General features: G+C 36.6%; 1 protein-coding gene and 1 long non-coding RNA gene across 7 annotated transcripts in view; both read right to left on the bottom strand.

The window, feature by feature from the left end:
• Positions 1–20,526, bottom strand: part of LOC127835436 (protein shisa-4-like) — a 73,141-nt gene that overhangs the window by 37,764 nt on the left and 14,851 nt on the right. Inside the window, exon 1 of one of the 5 annotated variants that reach the window (XM_052361869.1) lies at positions 2,421–2,577. The exons of 3 other annotated variants lie outside the window; for them this stretch is intronic. In XM_052361869.1, the coding sequence (XP_052217829.1) occupies positions 2,421–2,463 (43 nt within the window). In that variant the 5' untranslated portion in view covers positions 2,464–2,577. Of the gene's footprint in view, positions 1–2,420; positions 2,578–20,526 lie in introns of those variants that run through there. One more of the 5 variants, XM_052361866.1, reaches the window with a different exon arrangement.
• On the bottom strand, positions 8,130–18,774 carry LOC127835440 (uncharacterized). Of its 2 annotated transcripts, XR_008028521.1 has the most exons (4): positions 18,641–18,774; positions 11,272–11,356; positions 9,696–9,829; positions 8,130–9,368 (listed from the first exon to the last, which is right to left on the bottom strand). It is a non-coding gene; the product is annotated as an uncharacterized LOC127835440 (long non-coding RNA). The 2 variants fall into 2 exon arrangements; XR_008028522.1 differs by lacking the exon at positions 11,272–11,356 and having other exon boundaries at positions 18,641–18,771.

Here is a 20,526-nt window from a genome sequence, read left to right as displayed (position 1 = left end):
CAACGAAAGCAGTTGAATAATTTGCGACATTCCGATAGTTTAATGCAAATAAAATAAGTTTAAGCAAGTAATCGCGTTTTTTACATAAAGCGTGTTTTGTTAACATTAAATACTGCTCCTACGATATGGGAAAAGGATGAACACCAGTCATATGAGGGCATATTATATACAGCATCGTGGATTAAACGAATGCTAGCTCCTATTGGTTACAGTATACTAAATATCCGTTTCATGTAGGGCTCCTATTGGTTACAGTATACTAAATAACCGTTTCATGTAGCGTTTCATGTAGGGCTGTACTCTCTAAAAAAATATCATAGTTGATTCGAAGGCATGTTGTCCACTTTAAACTATTTTTCTGGCTTTATCTTTTGGAGAAAGTAGTAGGGCATGAATAGGTGCCCACTACTAAATCCCTGAAATATGATAAACTTAGAGACTATAGTAAAACATGGCACTGAAAAAGGTGTCACTCCACTAGAAAACGGAAGGGTTTGGACTGTACAAATAAATTGATTTCGATAATCTGTTCTTGAATACATAACGTTACAGATAAATTTAACATGAGCTATTTAAATTAGGTATTGGGTAGACAGTTTTCTGAAAGGAAAACAAATATCGTATTTCTTATCGCGCCGTGACCCGCGATGTAATATCAAAATCTACAACTCTAAACAAAATACTTTAGAACGCGACTTCTTATGAGATGTCATCGGATCCAGTCAGAGGATGGTTTAAAAACCTCAGACTTGAGATTATTTCAGTTAGTTTTTTTTCAGTACTTGTGGCTTTTTATTGTGGCCGTTTACACTTATCGTGTGTTCCGGTATCATTTCTTGTACCATGAGAGTATAACGATGTATAAAGTTCGCTTTTATGAATCTCTAACTAGATTTAACAATTAAATATTATCCAAATAAATTCGAAAACCGCAGTAGCGTTATTTAATCATTGATTTATCCGTTCAAAGAGATTATCAATGTTTTGGTCATTTTATGTTTTGGCTGTTTTCTCTAAATGTGCATTATAAAACATAAACTAAAATCAATGAGTCCATTCCTTTAAATGATTTAAAACTAATATTATGGATCAAATAAACGTTGAGAAAGAATTCGGATAAGTTCTAATTAAGAGGTATTCAGCACTTCAGACATATCTGATCCCGGACGACGTTAACTACAAGACAAAAATGGCCTGAGACCGCCTCTGAAACTTCTTCAAACAACGTCATCAGTACTACATTTTGAAGAAGTACGAAGTAATGCAGTGAGTTCTCGTTGAAAAGCTTATCAAGAAGAGACAGTCTCCTACTGGTCAACCTGTCTCCTATTTAACCATAGAAGATACGTCCGATGTCATCAAAAAAGGACTTATAGTCCTATAAAGCTACTGGTCACAGGGGCAGAGAAAAATGGTTGAAACATTTAAAATTAAAACGCTAACATCACACAAGATTCAATTGATGAATGCCAAGTCTGCCAATAGAAGAGAACACGCTCAAAGGAGCAAAGCATTGTGGTCAAACCTATCCTTAGCAGAGAGTTCAACTGATACCAATACTACCAACCAGCCACTAAAAACTCTTATTCATTGTTTGTCTTAATATGTGAAGTATTATACAAAACGAGTTCCTGTTAATGCTGGTTTTCTCGAATGTACCATTTTGTAAATAAATTAATGTTCGACTTTTTTCGCACTGTATTTATTTATCAATTAACAATTGTGAATACAGCTGAAGTAGCTTAAAGAATTTTCATTCCTGAAAAATTCAGGCATTTCGTAAAATCGCTTATTTAAACAGGCATTTTACAAACTGTAACAAATACTTGTACATATTCATGGGTCATCACGGTCATCAATATTTTATCAATTTAAGTGCACCTCAAACGTTTGTTCTGTACTGCCAATTACTGATATGTATATCATGATCCACATTTATTGTTATTTATTACAAAAGCGTGTATGATCTGCTTTGTTCATTGAGGTATTCAATAAAATGGGTTACAGATATGCTAGGCGTTTTACGAGCGCTTGTCCATGGATAGTATGTTAATGCGTTAAACAGAGCATCGGTCATAATACAACTAATTTAGTTTAATTTACAAAGAACTTTTTTTTTGTTTTAGGAAAGCGTCTTTTTTCAAAAGTGCGAACGGATGACACATTTTGTTCGGCACGGATGTTTATAATAATCTTTTTACCATAACACTACGAGAACAATAATTTAATGTTCAATACATGATACAATATTTTTTTAGAATATGAAAAGGTTGGTTTTGTAAAACGGTTTTATTGTTCCTTAACAAAACATATTTGAATTTGAATATTTCTGCTTATTCAAAAAGAGAGAAAAAACAACAACCGATTCAAGCAATCTAATTTTATGGCATTTTGAATGTTAAACAAAATGTCTAACATACCTTCAGCGATGAGCAGCAGAACCAAACACTTTACGGACAACATATTGTCAACTTAATATCATAACGCTGCAGACGGAATAACTCGCTTTGTCAAACGTCGATAGTTTTAATCAACCGATCGACGAAGTTTGCAAGTATATCCCCGGTGAAGACCATCAGTTTTGCGGTGGTCCGATTTCCGCGTATCGTATTCAGCAAGTGAAAAAGAAGTTTGTAAATAGGAAAATGTGAACCCTTATTTAGCTATAGCAAGACCGCGTTATGAAGTTATAAGCCCTTATAAAGAATAGGGCAAGCTCAATATAAAGTTATTGAGTTCTATACGGAAACGAATGCCTTCATAGATGTTATACGCGCATAGTAAGAAAACGCTAAATAAGGGAGTAGTAGTCATTAATTATACAATATAAGGACATTTTGCCGGTTGTTTTAGAACTAAAATAAGAGCATAATTAGCATTTCTTTGGAGAATTCTTGTCCTTATTTATAAAAAGTAAGGTCTAAATATGAGGTTGATAGCATTATGATATAATAGGTCTGAGTTAAAAAAACACACACTATGTTGACTTTTTCCAAACTAAGACAAACTTTTTACACTTCATTAGTTTGTAATTGTTAATTCTCTAGTTAAATAAATTAACTACATTTGGATCCCTAACGAGGTTTATGTGTATAGTTACTATTAGGATCTTTATCTGCTATATGAACGAAAGTGCAAAACTTCAAACACCGCGAAATGAGAGGTTTGCACATGACGAAGATTATCTGGCAAAGCCCCATGTGTTTATGTACGGGTGCATTTACAGCCCTACCCAGAGTAGATCATTTTCTAAAAATGACATGCTTTGTGTTCTATAATACGGGCTTTGTTTAACATGTCAAGGTCAAAACAACACATTGATAATTGACAGTTCAAACCTGTTAATTGTTTAAAGAAAGTATATCGCGCCAGACCAACCAGCTCTGTCAATCTTGTAAAGAAAAAAGGCGATACAAATGTTTTTGCTGAAGCTTGACGTCATTTAACTGCAACATATCCTTGTACTTGCAATTCAATTGAAATAATACTCCTTTTCTCTTCAATTGGTAATGCATCTGACTGGAAATGCTTTAATTGATGGCTTTGTATGTACAATTGTGTGTTTTAATGATTTTTTTAGCTTAGCAAGAAGTTTGGCATGCATTTAAACGACTTAAACCCCGTTGAAACAAAACTTAATCTTATTTTTTAATCTGGAACATGAATGCTAACGGGGTCATTTATTATGAGTCGTGTTCTGATAAAACTGGGCTAAATGCATATGCGTAAAGTGTCATCTCATATAAGCCTGTGCAGTCCGCACAGGCTAATCAGGGACGACACTTTCCGCTTTTATGACATTTTTCGTTTAAATGAAGTCTCTTCTTAGCAAAAATTCAATTTAGGCGGAAAGTGTCGTCCCTGATTAGCCTGTGCGGACTGCACTGGCTAATCTGGGACGACACTTAACGCACATGCATCAAGCCCAGTTTTCTCAGAACGCGACTCATATTGTCTTGTGTTGTATTGACACTTTGGCCATTTGCTTTATATTCAGGACTTTTTGGATGGCGACGACAGTTTCTCTCCTGCTGTTTTCTCACTCAGAAGTTAAACTATTCGTCTAATGAAAATATTAATGATCAATTGCGATCAATTTATAATACTTCCGTACATGACTCAAATAAAAAAAGTAAAAGTGGAAACATTAAAATACAACAAAATACTGCATATTTAAACTCGAGAAACTTATAAAAACATTCAAGTATAAACGAGTGAGCAATTCAAGACAGTAATTAATTATTAAGCGTTTACTCATCTGCTGTTACTGATTTCGAGCTCAACTTGTTTGATCGTTCTATTTTTTGTTTCAGTCTAAAATGTTGATACCGTCCCTTGCGAGCTGTACGGCGAAAAACATTGCATAAAATTCGTTTAGCCTCGACGTATAATTTTTCCGCCGGGTTACAATAGACTAGAGTTAATTAGGTCTGCTCGAATTTCACATGTAATGATTTTTATCGCTTGCTTGAAATAGACTACCTTGACCGTGTTCAACTGAGCCGGGCTATAGAATCGCGCTAGAGGACCGTTTTTTATGTATTTAAAATGTATTTATCTTTTCTAAAAACAGTTTTATGCCATTACAGCCCATGTTGCATTTTGTTTATACATTACATCATTCTATATGAAGTATCAGTATGTCTATACAAACGGGAATACAAATAGGTGCATTTATTTACCCAAGAGTGTCATGGTGGCCCTTAGGCGCTCATCTGAATATAAAATCAAACCATATTCGAAGATTAGACTCGGTAACTTTTCATTGAGTGCGCATGATCCAGTTTTGAACTTTTCCAAAGTATGGTCAAGACGAACATTAAAACGTAAGTTATCATGAGGCGTTAACATGGTTTATAGGGTTCTTTTCTATGATATCACATCACAACATAGTTGTTTTGCTAAATCTGACCCAAACTAGAACTTTGCCATGATATTGGCAAGGTTAACATTCGGACCTAAGTTCATCAGGACTGGGTAAATAATGTGGTTTCTAGAGTGGAAATAAGATTTTTAATTGTTCATCCTTTTTTAGAAGACTGATTTAAACTCTGGAACAATAAAGTCAAAGTATACATTCTGACAAAGTTTCATCGAGATATGGCTAAATAATGTGTCCACAAGAATACAAAAATAATGCCTGTTGGGAAGATGTCAGTTTATTCATAAACAATAACTGGGACAAATCGAATATTTTCCCGTAAATAGAGAAACGCATAATAACTATACATATTGTAATTGTTTACAAAGATTGTTGTGCAACGACAATATTTAAAAAAGCTCGTTACATTAGTCACACTTAAATGTCAAAAGTTGTAATAGTCATGTATGTAAGCGAAATCGAAATAAAGAAAGTTAATTCTTAATTTAAAAAGGTGCATGTCCATTTAATAGGAGAGAAGAAAGCTTGGGATTAATGTTTGGCTCAGAAAAATAAAATCCAGTGCCTTGAGCGGGTTTCGAACCAGATACCTTCCGATTCCATAATAAGCATCCTACCACTAGACCACTGTTCCTTACCTAAAGTTTTCAAAATTATTAAATGCTGTACGTTTAACAGTTAAAAGTATTAGTTTGTGTCACCGCAAGAACACAGAGAAATACTGATGGACGGACGATGGTGTATCCAATATTCCAATATACATCTTTACTTCAAAACGGGGGCAATAGTTTTTTTCTAGACAAGGTTCCTGAGGGCGAAATGATGTCTGAAATAAATCGCGCAATTTAATACAATATTTGTATGCCCCCAGAACATAGGTTTTGGGGGCATATTAAAATCGCACCGTCCGTTAGTTAGTTAGTTAGTTGGTTAGTCCGTCTTTCCGTCCGGATTAGTTTCCGCTTAATAAGGAAAGCAATTGTCATCAGATCTTCACCAGACTTCATGAAAATGTGTAAGGCAATAACATGAAGGTCAAGTTCGATAATCGGCCAAATTGACCCAGACACTCTTGAGTTACTGCCCTTTAATCATCGTAATTTTTTTTCTCGTTTCCGCTCAATAACTCGAGCGATAGTCATCAGATCTTCACCAAACTTCATGAAAATGTGTTAGGCAAAAACATCTAGGTCAAGTTCGATAATCGGCCAAATTTACCCAGACACTCCTGAGTTAAGGCCCTTGAATTATCATAATTTTTTTTTCTCGTTTCCTCTCAATAACTCGAGCAAATGTCATAGGATCTTCACCACACTTCATGAAAATGTGTAAGGCAATAACATCTAGGTCAAGTTCGATAATCGGCCAAATTGACACAGACACTCTTGAGTTACGGCCCTTGAATCATCGACAAATTGCGCTTGTTTTCTCGTTTCCGCTCAATAACTCCAGCAAGTGTCATTGTATCTTCACAATACTTCATGAAAATGTGAAAGGCAATAACATCTAGGTCAAGTTTGATAATCAGCCAATTGACCCAGACACGCTTGAGTTACGGACCTTGAATCATCGAAAATTGTTTTTTTTTCTCGTTTCCGCTCACTTACTCGAGTAAATGTCATAGGATCTTCGCCACACTTCATGAAAATGTGTAAGGTCATAAGATCTAGGTCAAGTTCGATAATCAGCCAAATTGACAAAGACACTCCTGACTTATGGCCCTTGAATCATCGAAAAATTGTTGTTTTTTTCTCGTTTCCGCTCAATAACTCAAGCAATTGTCATCGGATCTTAACCAAACTTAATGAAAATGTGTAAGGCAATAAAATCTGGGTTAAGTTCGATAATCAGCCAAATATACCCAGGCACCTCTAAGTTACGACCCTTGAATCTTCTTAAAAATGCGTTTCCGCTGAATTACTTAAGTAATTGTCATCGGATCGTCACCAAACTTCATGAAAATGTGTTAGACATTTAGATCTACGTCAAATTACATAATCAGCCAAATTGACTCTGACACTCCTGAGTTACGGCCCTTGAATAATCGAAAAATTGCGTTTAGGTTTCGAAAAAGCGTTTTTCGGGGGCATTTGTCTTCCTATGGAGACAGCTCTTGTTTTATAAGAATTGATCGCAACTAGAGACTTACGTTTCCGGACATAGTTCTAACAACTCGAAAACCAGAGATATTGGCATCATTTATACAGGGTGGGTGGTAGAAGATTACCATTGTAAAATTTACTGTACCACGTAAAGAAATATTTGCGCAAGACAACGAACTAAACAGGGGAAAGTACGAGGACCTCCAGGAACAGCGCCAATTACAAGGCTGGCAAACCTTGAACTAAACAGGGGAAAGTACGAGGACCTCCTGGAACAGTTCCAACTACAAGGCTGGCAAACCTTGAACTAAACAGGGGAAAGTACGAGGACCTACTGGAACAGTGCAAACTACAAGGCTGCCAAACCTTGAACTAAACAGGGCAAAGTACGAGGACCTACGAGTGTCAACAATGCTGGCAAACCTTGAACAAAACAGGGCAAAGTACGAGGACCTACTGGAACAGTTCCAACTACAATGCTGGCAAACCTTGAACAAAACAGGGCAAATTACGAGGACCTTCTGGAACAGTGCCAACTACAAGGCTGCCAAACCTTTAACAAAACAGGGCAAAGTACGAGGACCTACTGGAACATTGCCAACTACAAGGCTGGCAAACATTGAACAAAACAGGGCAAAGTACGAGAACCTACTGGAACAGTGCCAACAAGGCTGGCGAACATGGAGCTGCTCAACTACTCAGTGGACGTTGGTTGCAGGAGCTTCATTGCACATGCTGATAAATGTCGAGCAGCATGTGTGGTTAAGTCAGAACAGACAGCTTATTTGTCAGGAACAATAGCAGATGCTTCATCCATAAGCTCAACCGAGAAACACCAGTAACTGGAAGCCCACAACCAAATGGGTCGTATTTGGCCAAAAGTGCTGTCCGGTCTTGCCGAACCTGGGTTGGGATTTCAAGGGCGAAATAGGCGCATACGGGTTGTTTGATACTGAGGTCATTTGTGGTATCAGCTCACGTGTTGTACTATTCGCGCTGTTGAAACTATATACAGTGCAGTTATTAATAATGCGCATGGGCAAAGCCGTATTTTGTGTCCATTAAGAAATATCCCTTTAATGCCAAATCAGGTATTGAATAGTCGAATGGTTTGCATCTGTTGCAAGAATAAACCAAATCAGGTATTTAATAGTCCAATTGTTTGCATTTATTTCACGAAAAAGCAAAAAAAAAAACAGGTATTACACTCGATATAGTGGAATGCAATACATGCACAAATCTTTTTTACAAAATGCACACGGAGATAGAGATTTGTCGTTCGACCGCCTGTCTGCTTTTTTGTGTCGCGTGCAATTCAAAAAGTATAATCACATATAATAACTTCATATAATACCGGTAGTGCGCACAAACATTCATAGTGATGACCAAATTTCAAAGAAAATAATGTCAGCAATTAAAATTTACTTTAGGTCACAATATACTTAAACATTTCCCCTCAATACTAGTAATTCAATGTAAAAGCGACACGTTTAAGCGAAAAAACAGCATTTTGCACATAGAGATCCCCCCATAACTATACCTTTTTTTAAAGGAAATTTTAAGCTTTATCGATTTAAGTAATACAAAATATATATTTTACTCAATCCGAGAAATGACTCGACACAAATAAAATCGACTGTTTGCACCTCCTTTTTTACCGTTTTATAGTGGAATGTAACTTTTTTCAGTGCTTTTATATTATAATCTCTAACTTTTTCATATGCCAGATGCTTTTTAATTATAATCTCTTATTTTATCATATGCCAGGTGCTTTTTTATTATAATCTCTAACTTAATCATATGCCAGGTGCTTTTTTTATTATAATCTCTTACTTTATCATATGCCAGGTGCTTTTTCATTATAATCTCTAACTATATGCCAGGGATTTAGTAGTAAAAATCTATGCTTACCCTATCAATATGTCCAAACAATAAAACAAGATCAACAGTCTAAAGTGTAAAACATGCCTTCGAGTAGAAATATGATGTTATTTTTAGGGAGAAGAGCTTTATCGATTATTTAGCATAATGTATCCTTTATGCATGTTAATTAACGCATAACAATTCTCTAACAACAATGTGCAGCATACATGTGTATAATGATCCCATTATGTCAATTTCACGAGTCGTCATCCCGTATGTGCTGGCGTGGGAACTCACAATCTCATCGGTTTATCGCATCTTCGCCGAGAGTGCCGGCGGAACGGCTTGATCCGTGCTCGGTTGCCCATAACTGTGAGGGAGTGGATGATATGCCGCTTGATATTGCGTCGGTGGCTGCTGCTGTCCCTTTGGGTAGGCAGGGTACGGATACTGCGCCGGATATTGCGCGGGGTACTGTAGGGCGGCGACGGAAGTGTTCTGTTGATTGACGCTTGATATAACTACAATACGATGGGACAGTATTGTGTATTGAGTACTAAAATCGATTGAAGGCAAAAATTGTGCGGGTCGGCTGAAAAAAATAGACAAAATCTAAAAAAAGCTTGGCAGCCCGAAAAGGGACAGAAAGAAAGAAAAAGATTATCGTAAGACCGGTATATGAACCTACTCTAGACATATGTATTTATTTATGTCCGGTTACTATAGTTCATGTCATTTTAATTTGCTTTTATTTCCTTCATAGTTTCTTGTTCCCAATAACGTCTTTAATTTCAGAGTTTTTTTACAAGCTCTCTTTAATTTTAAATATTACATAACCATCTGAGTACCGGCGTTGGGTTGCAGCACCTGTCAACGAGAAGCAAGGCGGCGGTTACAGCAGACACAGATGACCACGCACCCAGTGATGTTTAGAACGATGCCGATTACAATACCCACACCGTTCAATGTGTCCAGGTCGGGGCTGCAAAAGTAATTGTCAACAATTGTAACCATTCGGTCCAATCTAGTTAGCTCAGTCGTGACCATTTGTTGAATCTCGATTAGCCTTATCGTAACCATTCGGTCAATATCGCCAAGCTGATGTTGACAACGATGCCGATCACAATACCCACAATGACCTCTGTGCTCAAGGCATTGTGTACACACCGGTCTTAGTGACAATAACGTAGTGACGGCACCATCTATGTATAGAATGCGCTCAAGGCGGAGCTGCAATAGTAATTGTCACCACTCGGTAAATCTCGGTAAAATTAATCGTAACCATTCATTCAATCTCAGCAACTCAGTTGTAATCAGTTCGCCAATCTCAGTAAGCTCAATCGTAACAATTCGGTCAACCTCGGAAATCGTAAATACTCGATCGACGCAGTAAGTTCAATCGTCACAAGTATTATCTTTAAAAAATATATAGGCGTATATCCTGACTTTGAAATAAAGGTAAAAATTACCTTTCTAAGTTATTAAAAGTTTCAAGTATAAATGTGTTCTTTTTTTTACTTAAAACTAGCATATCCACCAAATGAATTGTTTGTTATGAAGTGCGCGTACCGGTATATTAAACGACAAAATATTGTTCATAGATAAAATTTTACTACGTGAGATCAAACCATACGTGTCATCTAATGGCTTATTATGAACGTATTTCTTCGTCATCAAAGCAGGTGGTTAATATTTGATTAGGACGCAACTTTCTTTTCACACATTCAAATAACACTGTTACATCCGCGTCATGCAAACATTGTGCTTATGGCATATGTCCAGCGTAGCTTAAGCCCAGCCTGCGCACTTGCGCAATCTGGCCAGGGACTATGCATTCCGCTATAAAAAAGCACGCAAGGTTTTGCGATATCTCCAGATTGTCCTCCTCAGTATGCATATCTTGACAAGACTGCGCGAATGCGCAGGATGGGCCGGAGCTACGCTAGCAGCATATTAAAATAAAACGAATTTTCGCATGACGCGTGTCTTTAACAAACTAATTGCGTCTTGTAAATTGAACATCAAATAACGATACTTTGCGAAAGAAAATAGAAGTTACACTTTGTTATTTATAGCAAACTGGACATGATGATAATGATGATGATTATGATGATGGTGGTGGTGGTGGTGGTGGTGGTGGTGGTGATGATGATGATGATGATGATGATGATGATGATGATGATGATGATGATGATGATGATGATGATGATGATGATGATGATGATGATGATGATGATGATGATGATGCTGCTGCTGCTGCTGATGATGATGATGATGATGATGATGATGATGATGATGATGATGATGATGATGATGATGATGATGATGATGATGATGATGATGATGGCGATGAGACGGAGAACTAGTAGGATTATGCTGGTTGTTTAATTGATGAGAATGAGAATGATAATGAGACATACTTACCAACATTGAGTGTTATCATGACAACAGTATGTTCCGGAATCGCAAAACGTGTCTCTGCCCAATGATGCACATATTTCGGCAGAAACTGGAATAAACATACATGGGAAAAGTATGCATTACCAGTTCTACTTTAATTTTCACTGTAACTACCTATGGATGCGTCCCAGAGTAAGAACATGATCTGTATCCCCCCAAAACACACACACGCACACACACGCACGCGCCCGCACACACACATACAAAGCACAACATAGATTCAAGTGTCATTTTACTGGAAAAACAATCGTTGCATAATGGGACGTTTGTACGGGCGAGGCGGCGATTCACTACAATGTTGAATGTGCAATGCCCGGTTGTGTTCTGCAAACGGGCTAAAGAACCAAATCGTGTTGAAGTCAATAAAATATTCATGTAAATTTATCGCGTTATGCGTTTTTGACAAATCGCGAATAGGAAACAACCGTTCTTGTTTCCATCAAATTACATTTTCGAAGTGTTGGGTTGTGCAACAATTTGCTTATACAGCTATAAGCAGCAAACGAGTTATACAGCGATTCGCCGCAATTGAGTTATACAGCGACGCACAGCAATTAGTTATACATCGGTGCGCCGCAAATGGGTAACAAAGCGATGCCCGGCATATAAGATATACAACGTCATGCCACAAAGAAATTATACAGCGATGCGCCGCAAAGGTGTTATGAGTAACAAGTATACAGCGATGCGTCACAATGGAATTATACAGCGATGCGCCACAAAGTAATTATACAACGATGAGCCGCAAATGAATTATACAGCGATGCGCCGCAACAAAAAGTATTTCAAACATTTTAGAGATAATTTTACCGGTTTAAAATAGCCATACATAGTATGTATTTATCGCTGCATTCCTTGAGTTTATAATTATGAAGCCAAATGTATACAGTTTCATTACAGTAGAAAAATTCACAATATTTTCAATATTTGTATTGTGTTTTGTACATAATAGGCATTCCATTCCAGTACCTGTCAAAATTGACTTGTTCTCATATTTTCGTATTTATGAAACATGCGGTTAAATGTATTTACCACCAAACGTATGAGATCAGAACTATTTTGCAATCATAAAAATTGTAAGAATGAAAGTTGAAGTAAAAAGTTTGCCTAAAAATGTCCAATTCTAGGCCTTTAAAAGCGAAATCTAACGCTATACCATTTCACCTCGCAGACTTTTAGAATGTGCAGCGTACATAAAACACAACGTTAATATATCAGGTATTTCCAAATTGTTGATGAAAGGCGTGTTAACCACATTTTTTAGCGATTTTAATTCAAAAGGTTTCATATTCAAACCGATATTTAAAAACCAAATCTTAGTCGGAAGTGTTATTTTTTCTGGTTTGAATATACGGCATTTAATCTTTGTTGAATCTATGAAAAAATGAAACTTTTATTGTGAAAATTACTTTTAAATGTATGTGACCAGATCATTTTGTTAACAACTTGGTAAAGGAATAACGTTCATCAGATGTTTAAAATAGAAATGCACAGCTGTGCATTAGGGGTTCATCAGATGTTTAAAATAGAAATGCACAGCTGCGCATTGGGTGTTCGTCAGATGTTTAAAATAGAAATGCACATTTGTGCATTGGGTGTTCGTCAGATGTTTTAAATAGAAATGCACAGCTGTGCATAGGGTGTTCATCAGATGTTTAGAAAAGAAATGCATAGCTGTGCATTGGGTGTTCATCAGATGTTTACAATAGAAATGCACAGCTGTGCATTGGGTGTTCGTCAGATGTTTAAATAGAAATATACAGCTGTGCATTGGGTGTTCGTAAGATGTTTAATATACAAATGCACAGCTGTGCATTGGGTGTTCATCATATGTTTAAAATAGAAATGCATAGCTGTGCATTGGGTGTTTGTCAGATGTTTAAGATACAAATGCACAGCTGTGCATTGGGTGTTCGTCAGATGTTTAAAATAGAAATGCACAGCTGTGTATCGGGTGTTCATCAGATGTTTAAAATAGAAATGCATAGCTGTGCATTGGGTGTTCGTCAGATGTTTAAAATACAAATGCACAGCTGTGCATTGGGTGTTCGTCAGATGTTTAAAATACAAATGCACAGCTGTACATTGGGTGTTCATCAGGTGTTTAAAATAGAAATGCATAGCTGTGCATTGGGTGTTCGTCAGATGTTTTAAATAGAAATGCACAGCTGTGCATTGGATGTTCGTCAGATGTTTAAAATAGAAATGCAATTGGAAAACGTACCGAACACCTAGTGCACAGCTCTGCATTATGATCCATGAAAGTCCGGCTTTTTTCGGCCGCAAACAACATTCCATTACTCGAATACCTGGCGAATACCTGGCTAAGAGCTCTTTATTTTAACTTTAAACCCTGTCAAACACCCAGTGCACAGCTATTACGCAACTTAAAAGCACTGCTCAATGCGGCGGTAATCCCCATTTTGTATATGAATACATAGCGAACACCTAGTGAACAGCTCGTTATTGTAATTTGAAAACGTATCGAACACCTAGTGTATAGCTATGCATTGTGATGCTTGAAAATCCGGATTTGTACGGCCGCAATCAACATTTAATCATTCGAATAACTGGCGAAGATCTGGTGAAGAGCTGTTCATTGCAATTTAAAACATCTGACGAAAACCCAATGCACAGCTGTGCATTTCTATTTGAAACATCTGACAAACACCCAATGCACAGCTGTGCATTTCTCTTTTAAACATCTGACGAACACCCAATGCACAGTTCCGTATTTCTATTATAAACATCTGACGAACACCCAATGAACAGCTGTGCATTTCTATTTTAAACATCAGATGTTTCAAATAGAAATGCATAGCTGTGCATTTCTATTTTAAACATTTGACGAACACCCAATTCACATCTATGCATTTCTATTTCAAACCTCTGACGAACACCCAATGCACTGCTGTGCATTTCTATTTTAAACATCTGACGAACACACAATACACAGATGTGCATTTCTATTTTAAACATCTGACGAACACCCAAAGCACAGCTGTGCATTTCTATTTTACACCCAATGCGCAGCTTTGCATTTCTATTTTAAACATCTGATGAACTACTAATGCACAGCTGTGCCTTTCTATTTTAAACATCTGACGAACACCCAATGCACAGCTGTGCATTTCTATTTTAAACATCTGATGAACATCCAATGCACAGCTATGCATTTCTTTTTTTTATCATCTGATGAACACCCGATGTACAGCTGTGCATTTCTATTTTAAACATCTGACGAACACCCAATGCAAACCTGTGCGTTTCTACTTCAAACATCTGATGAACACCCAATGCACATCTATGCATTTCTATTTAAACATCTGACGAACACCCAATGCCCAGCTGTGCATTTCTATTTTAAACATCCGACGAACACCAAATGCACAGCTGTGCATTTCTATTTTAAATATATGACGAACACCCAATGCACAGCTGTGCATTTCTTTTGTAAACATCTGACGAACACCCAATGCACAGCTGTGCATTTTTATTTTACACCCAATGTACAGCTGTGCATTTGTATTTTAAAAATCTGATGATCACCCAATGCACAGCTATGCATTTCTATATTAAACATCTGACGATCACCAAATGCACAGCTATGCATTTCTATTTTAAATATATGACGAACACCCAATACACAGCAGTGCATTTCGATTTTAAACATCTGACGAGCACCAAATGCACAGCTGGGCATTTCTATTTTATTTAAACATCTAACGAACATCCAATGCACAGCTGTGCATTTCTATATTAAATATCTGATGAACACCCAATGCACAGCTATGCATTTCTATTTTAAACATCTGATGAACACCAAATGCACAGCTATGCATTTCTATTTTAAAGATATGACGAACACCAAATGCACAGCTGTGCATTTCTTTTTTAAACATCTGACGAACACCCAATGCACAGCTATGCATTTCTATTTTAAACATCTGATGAACACCTAATGCACAGCTGTGCCTTTCTATTTTAAACATCTGACGAACACCCAATGCACAGCTGTGCATTTCTATTTTAAACATCTGATGAACATCCAATGCACAGCTATGCATTTCTTTTTTTTATCATCTGATGAACACCCAATGAACAGCTGTGCATTTCTATTTTAAACATCTGACGAACACCCAATGCAAAGCTGTGCGTTTCTACTTCAAACATCTGATGAACACCCAATGCACATCTATGCATTTCTATTTAAACATCTGACGAACACCCAATGCCCAGCTGTGCATTTCTATTTTAAACATCCGACGAACACCAAATGCACAGCTTTGCATTTCTATTTTAATTATATGACGAACACCCAATGCACAGCTGTGCATTTCTTTTGTAAACATCTGACGAACACCCAATGCACAGCTGTGCATTTATATTTTACACCCAATGCACAGCTGTGCATTTGTATTTTAAAAATCTGATGATCACCCAATGCACAGCTGTGCATTTCTATTTTTAACATCTGACGATCACCAAATGCACAGCTATGCATTTCTATTTTAAATATATGACGAACATCCAATACACAGCAGTGCATTTCGATTTTAAACATCTGACGAGCACCCAATGCACAGCTGTGCATTTCTATTTTATTTAAACATCTGACGAACATCCAATGCACAGCTGTGCATTTCTATTTTAAATATCTGATGAACACCTAATGCACAGCTGTGCATTTCTATTTGAAACATCTGACGAACACCAAATGCACTGCTATGCATTTCTGTTTTAAACATCTGACGAACACCCAATGCACAGCAGTGCATTTCTATTTTAAACATCTGACGAACACCAAATGCACAGTTGTTCATTTCTATTTTTTTTAAGCATCTGACGAACACCCAATGCACAGCTGTGCATTTCTATTTTAGATATCTGATGAACACCCAATGCACAGCTATGCATTGCTATTTTAAACATCTGATGAACACCAAATGCACAGCTATGCATTTTTATTTTAAACATCTGCCGAACACCCAATGCACAGCTATGCATTTCTATTTTAAACATCTGACGAACATCCAATGCACAGCTGTGCATTTCTATTTTAAACATCTGTCGAACACCCAATGCACAGCTGTGCATTTCTATTTTACACCCAATGCACAGCGGTGCATTTCTATTTTAAACATCTGATGAACACCCAATGCACAGCTGTGCATTTCTATTTTAAAAATCTGACGAACACCAAATGCACAGCCATGCATTTCTGTTTTAAACATCTGACGAACATCCAGTGCACAGCTATGCATTTCTGTTTTAAACATCTTACGAACACCCAACGCACAGCTGTGCATTTCTATTTTAAACATCTGACGAACATCCAATGCACAGCTGTGCATTTCTATTTTAAAGATATGACGAACACCCAATGTACAGCTGTGCATTTCTTTTTTAAACATCTGACGAACACCCAATGCACAGCTATGCATTTCTATTTTAAACATCTGACGAACACCCAATGCACAGCTATGCAGTTCTTTTTTAAACATCTGTGGAACACCCAATGCACAGCTGTGCATTTCTATTTTACACCCAATGCACAACTGTGCATTTCTATTTTAAACATCTGATGAGCACCCAATGCACAGCTGTGCGTTTCTATTTTAAACATCTGACGAACACCAAATGCACAGTCATGCATTTCTATTTTAAACGTCTGACGAACACTCAATGAATAGCTGTGCATTTCTATTTTAATCATCTGACGAACACCCAATGCACAGCTGTGCATTTCTATTTTACACCCAATGCACAGCTGTGCATTTCTATTTTAAACATCTGACGAAAACCCAATGCACTGCTTTGCATTTCTATATTAAACATCTGACGAACACCCAGTGCACAGCTAACATCTTACAGCCAACTTCACATACCTAGATTCAACAATTTGTTTAAACACTTTATATGTCAACTTCCTTGTTGCATTTCGGTATTTTTTCGCTCGTTCTTTACTGCAATACGCACCTGGTATGTTGATAATTGTGTTTTTTTAATATTCTGCATACTTTATACTCGAGAAATTGTATTCGTAGTATTAGGAAGGCCAAATATGTTGTTTATTTCTACGAAACATTATAACAATGGGTACTTAGATCGTTAACTTTTAGACACGTTTTACGATGAAGATGCTATAACGAAGCTTGTTTTTAACCCTTAAAGCGCTGGAGCCGAATTTTAAAGGCCTTTGCAAACAGTTTGGATCCAGATGAGACGCCACAGAACGTGGCGTCTCATCTGGATCCAAACTGTTTGCTATTCTGATAGTATTCTTTGAAAAAAAATGAAGAAAATGCTTATTTTAGAAATTCAGCAGACGACATTTTAGCAGAAGACAAATTACCCAGCATGCAAAGGGTTAAGATTATTCAATTGCTAAAAATCTTCCAAATCTAAGTGCAACTTTGAAGGCATAAACTTCCGTGTTTAACCTGCATTGCTATATAACTTCTTCTCGCCGGCTCTAGTTGTTTTCCCAAGTAAAACAATATTTTGGCGTGTTGCTTACCTATCAAAATATTACGTATCATTTTTAAATGTTTTAAAAGCTGTTTGTTATCATCAAATACTGACTCTTCAGTTGGGTGGGTGGGGGTGCGGACCAAACCACAGCCATATGTATACAGCATCGTGCATGAAATGAACTTCAGGTCCTATTTCAACCAACGCTATATATATATATGCAAAGTAATTCGAAAACTATTTCCGTGACTGAAGAGATTTTGATCAACTGAACTTGCAAAAAAATGAGGTTAGAGATAACTTTTGCATTAGCAATTTATATCAAAATTGTGTATTTGGTTGTGTTGACATATTCACAAAACTTCACGTAGTAAGTGACTTGACCGAGTATTTTGTGCATTGTTATTGGTCATAACGGCCATTAAATCAATTATAAACGTATGAACCATTGTTCTGTTCTGTTCAATTACTGGTTTGTACATCAGTATACACATTTATTGTTTTATATGACAATAACATTTATGATCTGATTTGTTCATTGAGTGATTCAATAGTATGGGATACAGATATTTTATATGCGATTATCCACAGAAAATAAGTAAACGCCTTAAAAAGAGGATCAGTCATAATAAAAGTAATTTGTATTTTTAAACGTATTTTTTTTAGAGAAAATTAGTCAAATATATTAAATTTCGTAAGCATTTTTTACGCTTGTTTCCTTAGTCTATTTAAACAAAAATAAGATCACACAATTTTAATGTACTCTGACCACTTAACAACGAGAAAAACCAACACCAATAGAATCAACCAAGTTTATTGAACTGCAGTATGATTGTTTGAACAAAAAGACGTAACGTACCTTCAGCGATGAGAAAAAGAACCAGACACTTAAAGAACAACATATTGTCCACAAAATTACGAAAAGCAACGTTCAATATAAGTCGCTTTGAGCTACTGCAATAGTTTAAAGCAACCGTTCGACAATGTTGCAACTACGACTCGGATAAGGTATATAAGTTTTGCGGTGGTCCGATTTCCTTATTTATGGCAGTATCGTGTTTAGAAAATGAATAACAAGTTTCTATACAGGATCATGTTCACTCTTATTCAGTTATAGCAAGTTAGTAATAGGAAGTTATGAGCCCTTATAAAGGTAGGGCAAATCCTTAGTTAATTATTAACGTCTTAATTGAGAATTTACCAGCCCTGTCTACATGTATATAAAATGTATTTATTACCGTTGTGTGATTGAATAAACTGGTTATACAGGTTTTGAAGGTGGTGCATTTTCAATGGTGCTGAAAGCAAGATTTCCTCGTGCACAGATTAGTAGGTTAGGTCATTTGACAGGCATGCGGAGACGTAATTGACCGGTCGCAAAATACGAGATCGCTCCGCCCACTAAGTTGTGTTTTCATAAAACGCTTTATCCATTACTCCGACAGTCTTTGTTTGTCGGACCATGTGGCTGCAATAAACGAAATCTGATTGATTATTTGGTGAGTTTGATTGGCAGCTGGCGACTAGTCAATTGAAATCGTTTAAGCTCGACTTTTCGAAGAAAAATGAGAGCTATACTACTCGCCCCGGCGTCGGCGTTTGTAAAAGTTTTTTATAAAGTCAAATATCTTTAACACTATCAAAGATAATTAACTCAAACTTGGAAAACTTCTTTATGACAACAAGACAATTGTGTAGGTCAATGTTGATAACTCTGTCAGCATTATTTTTTAGAGTTAAGCCCCTTTTTATACTTAGAAAATTGAAAATTTGGTTACGTTTTGTGTTTAGGTCCACTTTATTCCTAAAGTATCAAAGCTATTGCTTTCCTACTTTATTCCTAAAGTATCAAAGCTATTGCTTTCCTTACTGTGCAGGCAAAGTTATGTAACTCTGATTTACATTTGGACAGAATTATGGACCCTTTTATACGTAGAAAATTGAAAATTTTGTTAAGTTTTGTGTTTTGGTCCATTTTACTCCTAAAGTATCATAGCTATTGCATTCGGACTTGGAACACTCGCTAATTATCATGAGGGGACTGTACAGGACAAGTTGCATAACTCTGGTTGGCATTTTGATAGAAATATGGCCGTTTTTTGACTTAGTAACTTTGAATATTTTGTTAAATTTTGTGTTTAGACGCAATGTACTTCTAAAGTATCAAGGCTATTGCTTTCAAACTTCAAATACTTTCTTGCTATCATGAGGGTACTGTATCTGGCAAGTTGAATTTGACATTGACCTTTGAATTACCTTGAATCTCAAGGTCAAATAAATAAATTTTGCTTAAATTGCCATAACTTCTTTATTTAGGATCACATTTGATTCATACTTTGACAAAACAACACTTACCTGACATGCCACAATGGACTTCACCTAAACCATCCCCCACGCCCCACGCTAGAATCCCCCCCCCCATTTTCCCCCTTTTTTTCTTAATTTTGCAATATCATCTAATAAATGACACCCCCACACACATTATTCCCCCTCTCCACCCCCACCCAAGCTTTTGCTAACAAACTTGAAATATAATCTTATTAGTTTGTTTTATGACTTTACTAATGTTCAATAGATTGTGGAAAATATACTTGAACTCAGAATCGTCTATAATGTTGCACTTTTTAAAACATAGGCGATCAATATGTTTCAATTAAGGTCCTCTTCCAGTTATAATATGACTATATTACCTTGACATTATTGAATATGAACAATCTTCCCATGATGGCTTACGTTATACTGTCA

Source organism: Dreissena polymorpha, chromosome 6 (genome assembly GCF_020536995.1).
Source record: "Dreissena polymorpha isolate Duluth1 chromosome 6, UMN_Dpol_1.0, whole genome shotgun sequence".
In the NCBI taxonomy this organism is placed as follows: domain Eukaryota; kingdom Metazoa; phylum Mollusca; class Bivalvia; order Myida; family Dreissenidae; genus Dreissena; species Dreissena polymorpha.
The sequence above is the reverse complement of the archived record's forward strand: the minus strand, read 5'-3'. Positions and strand labels throughout refer to the sequence as shown.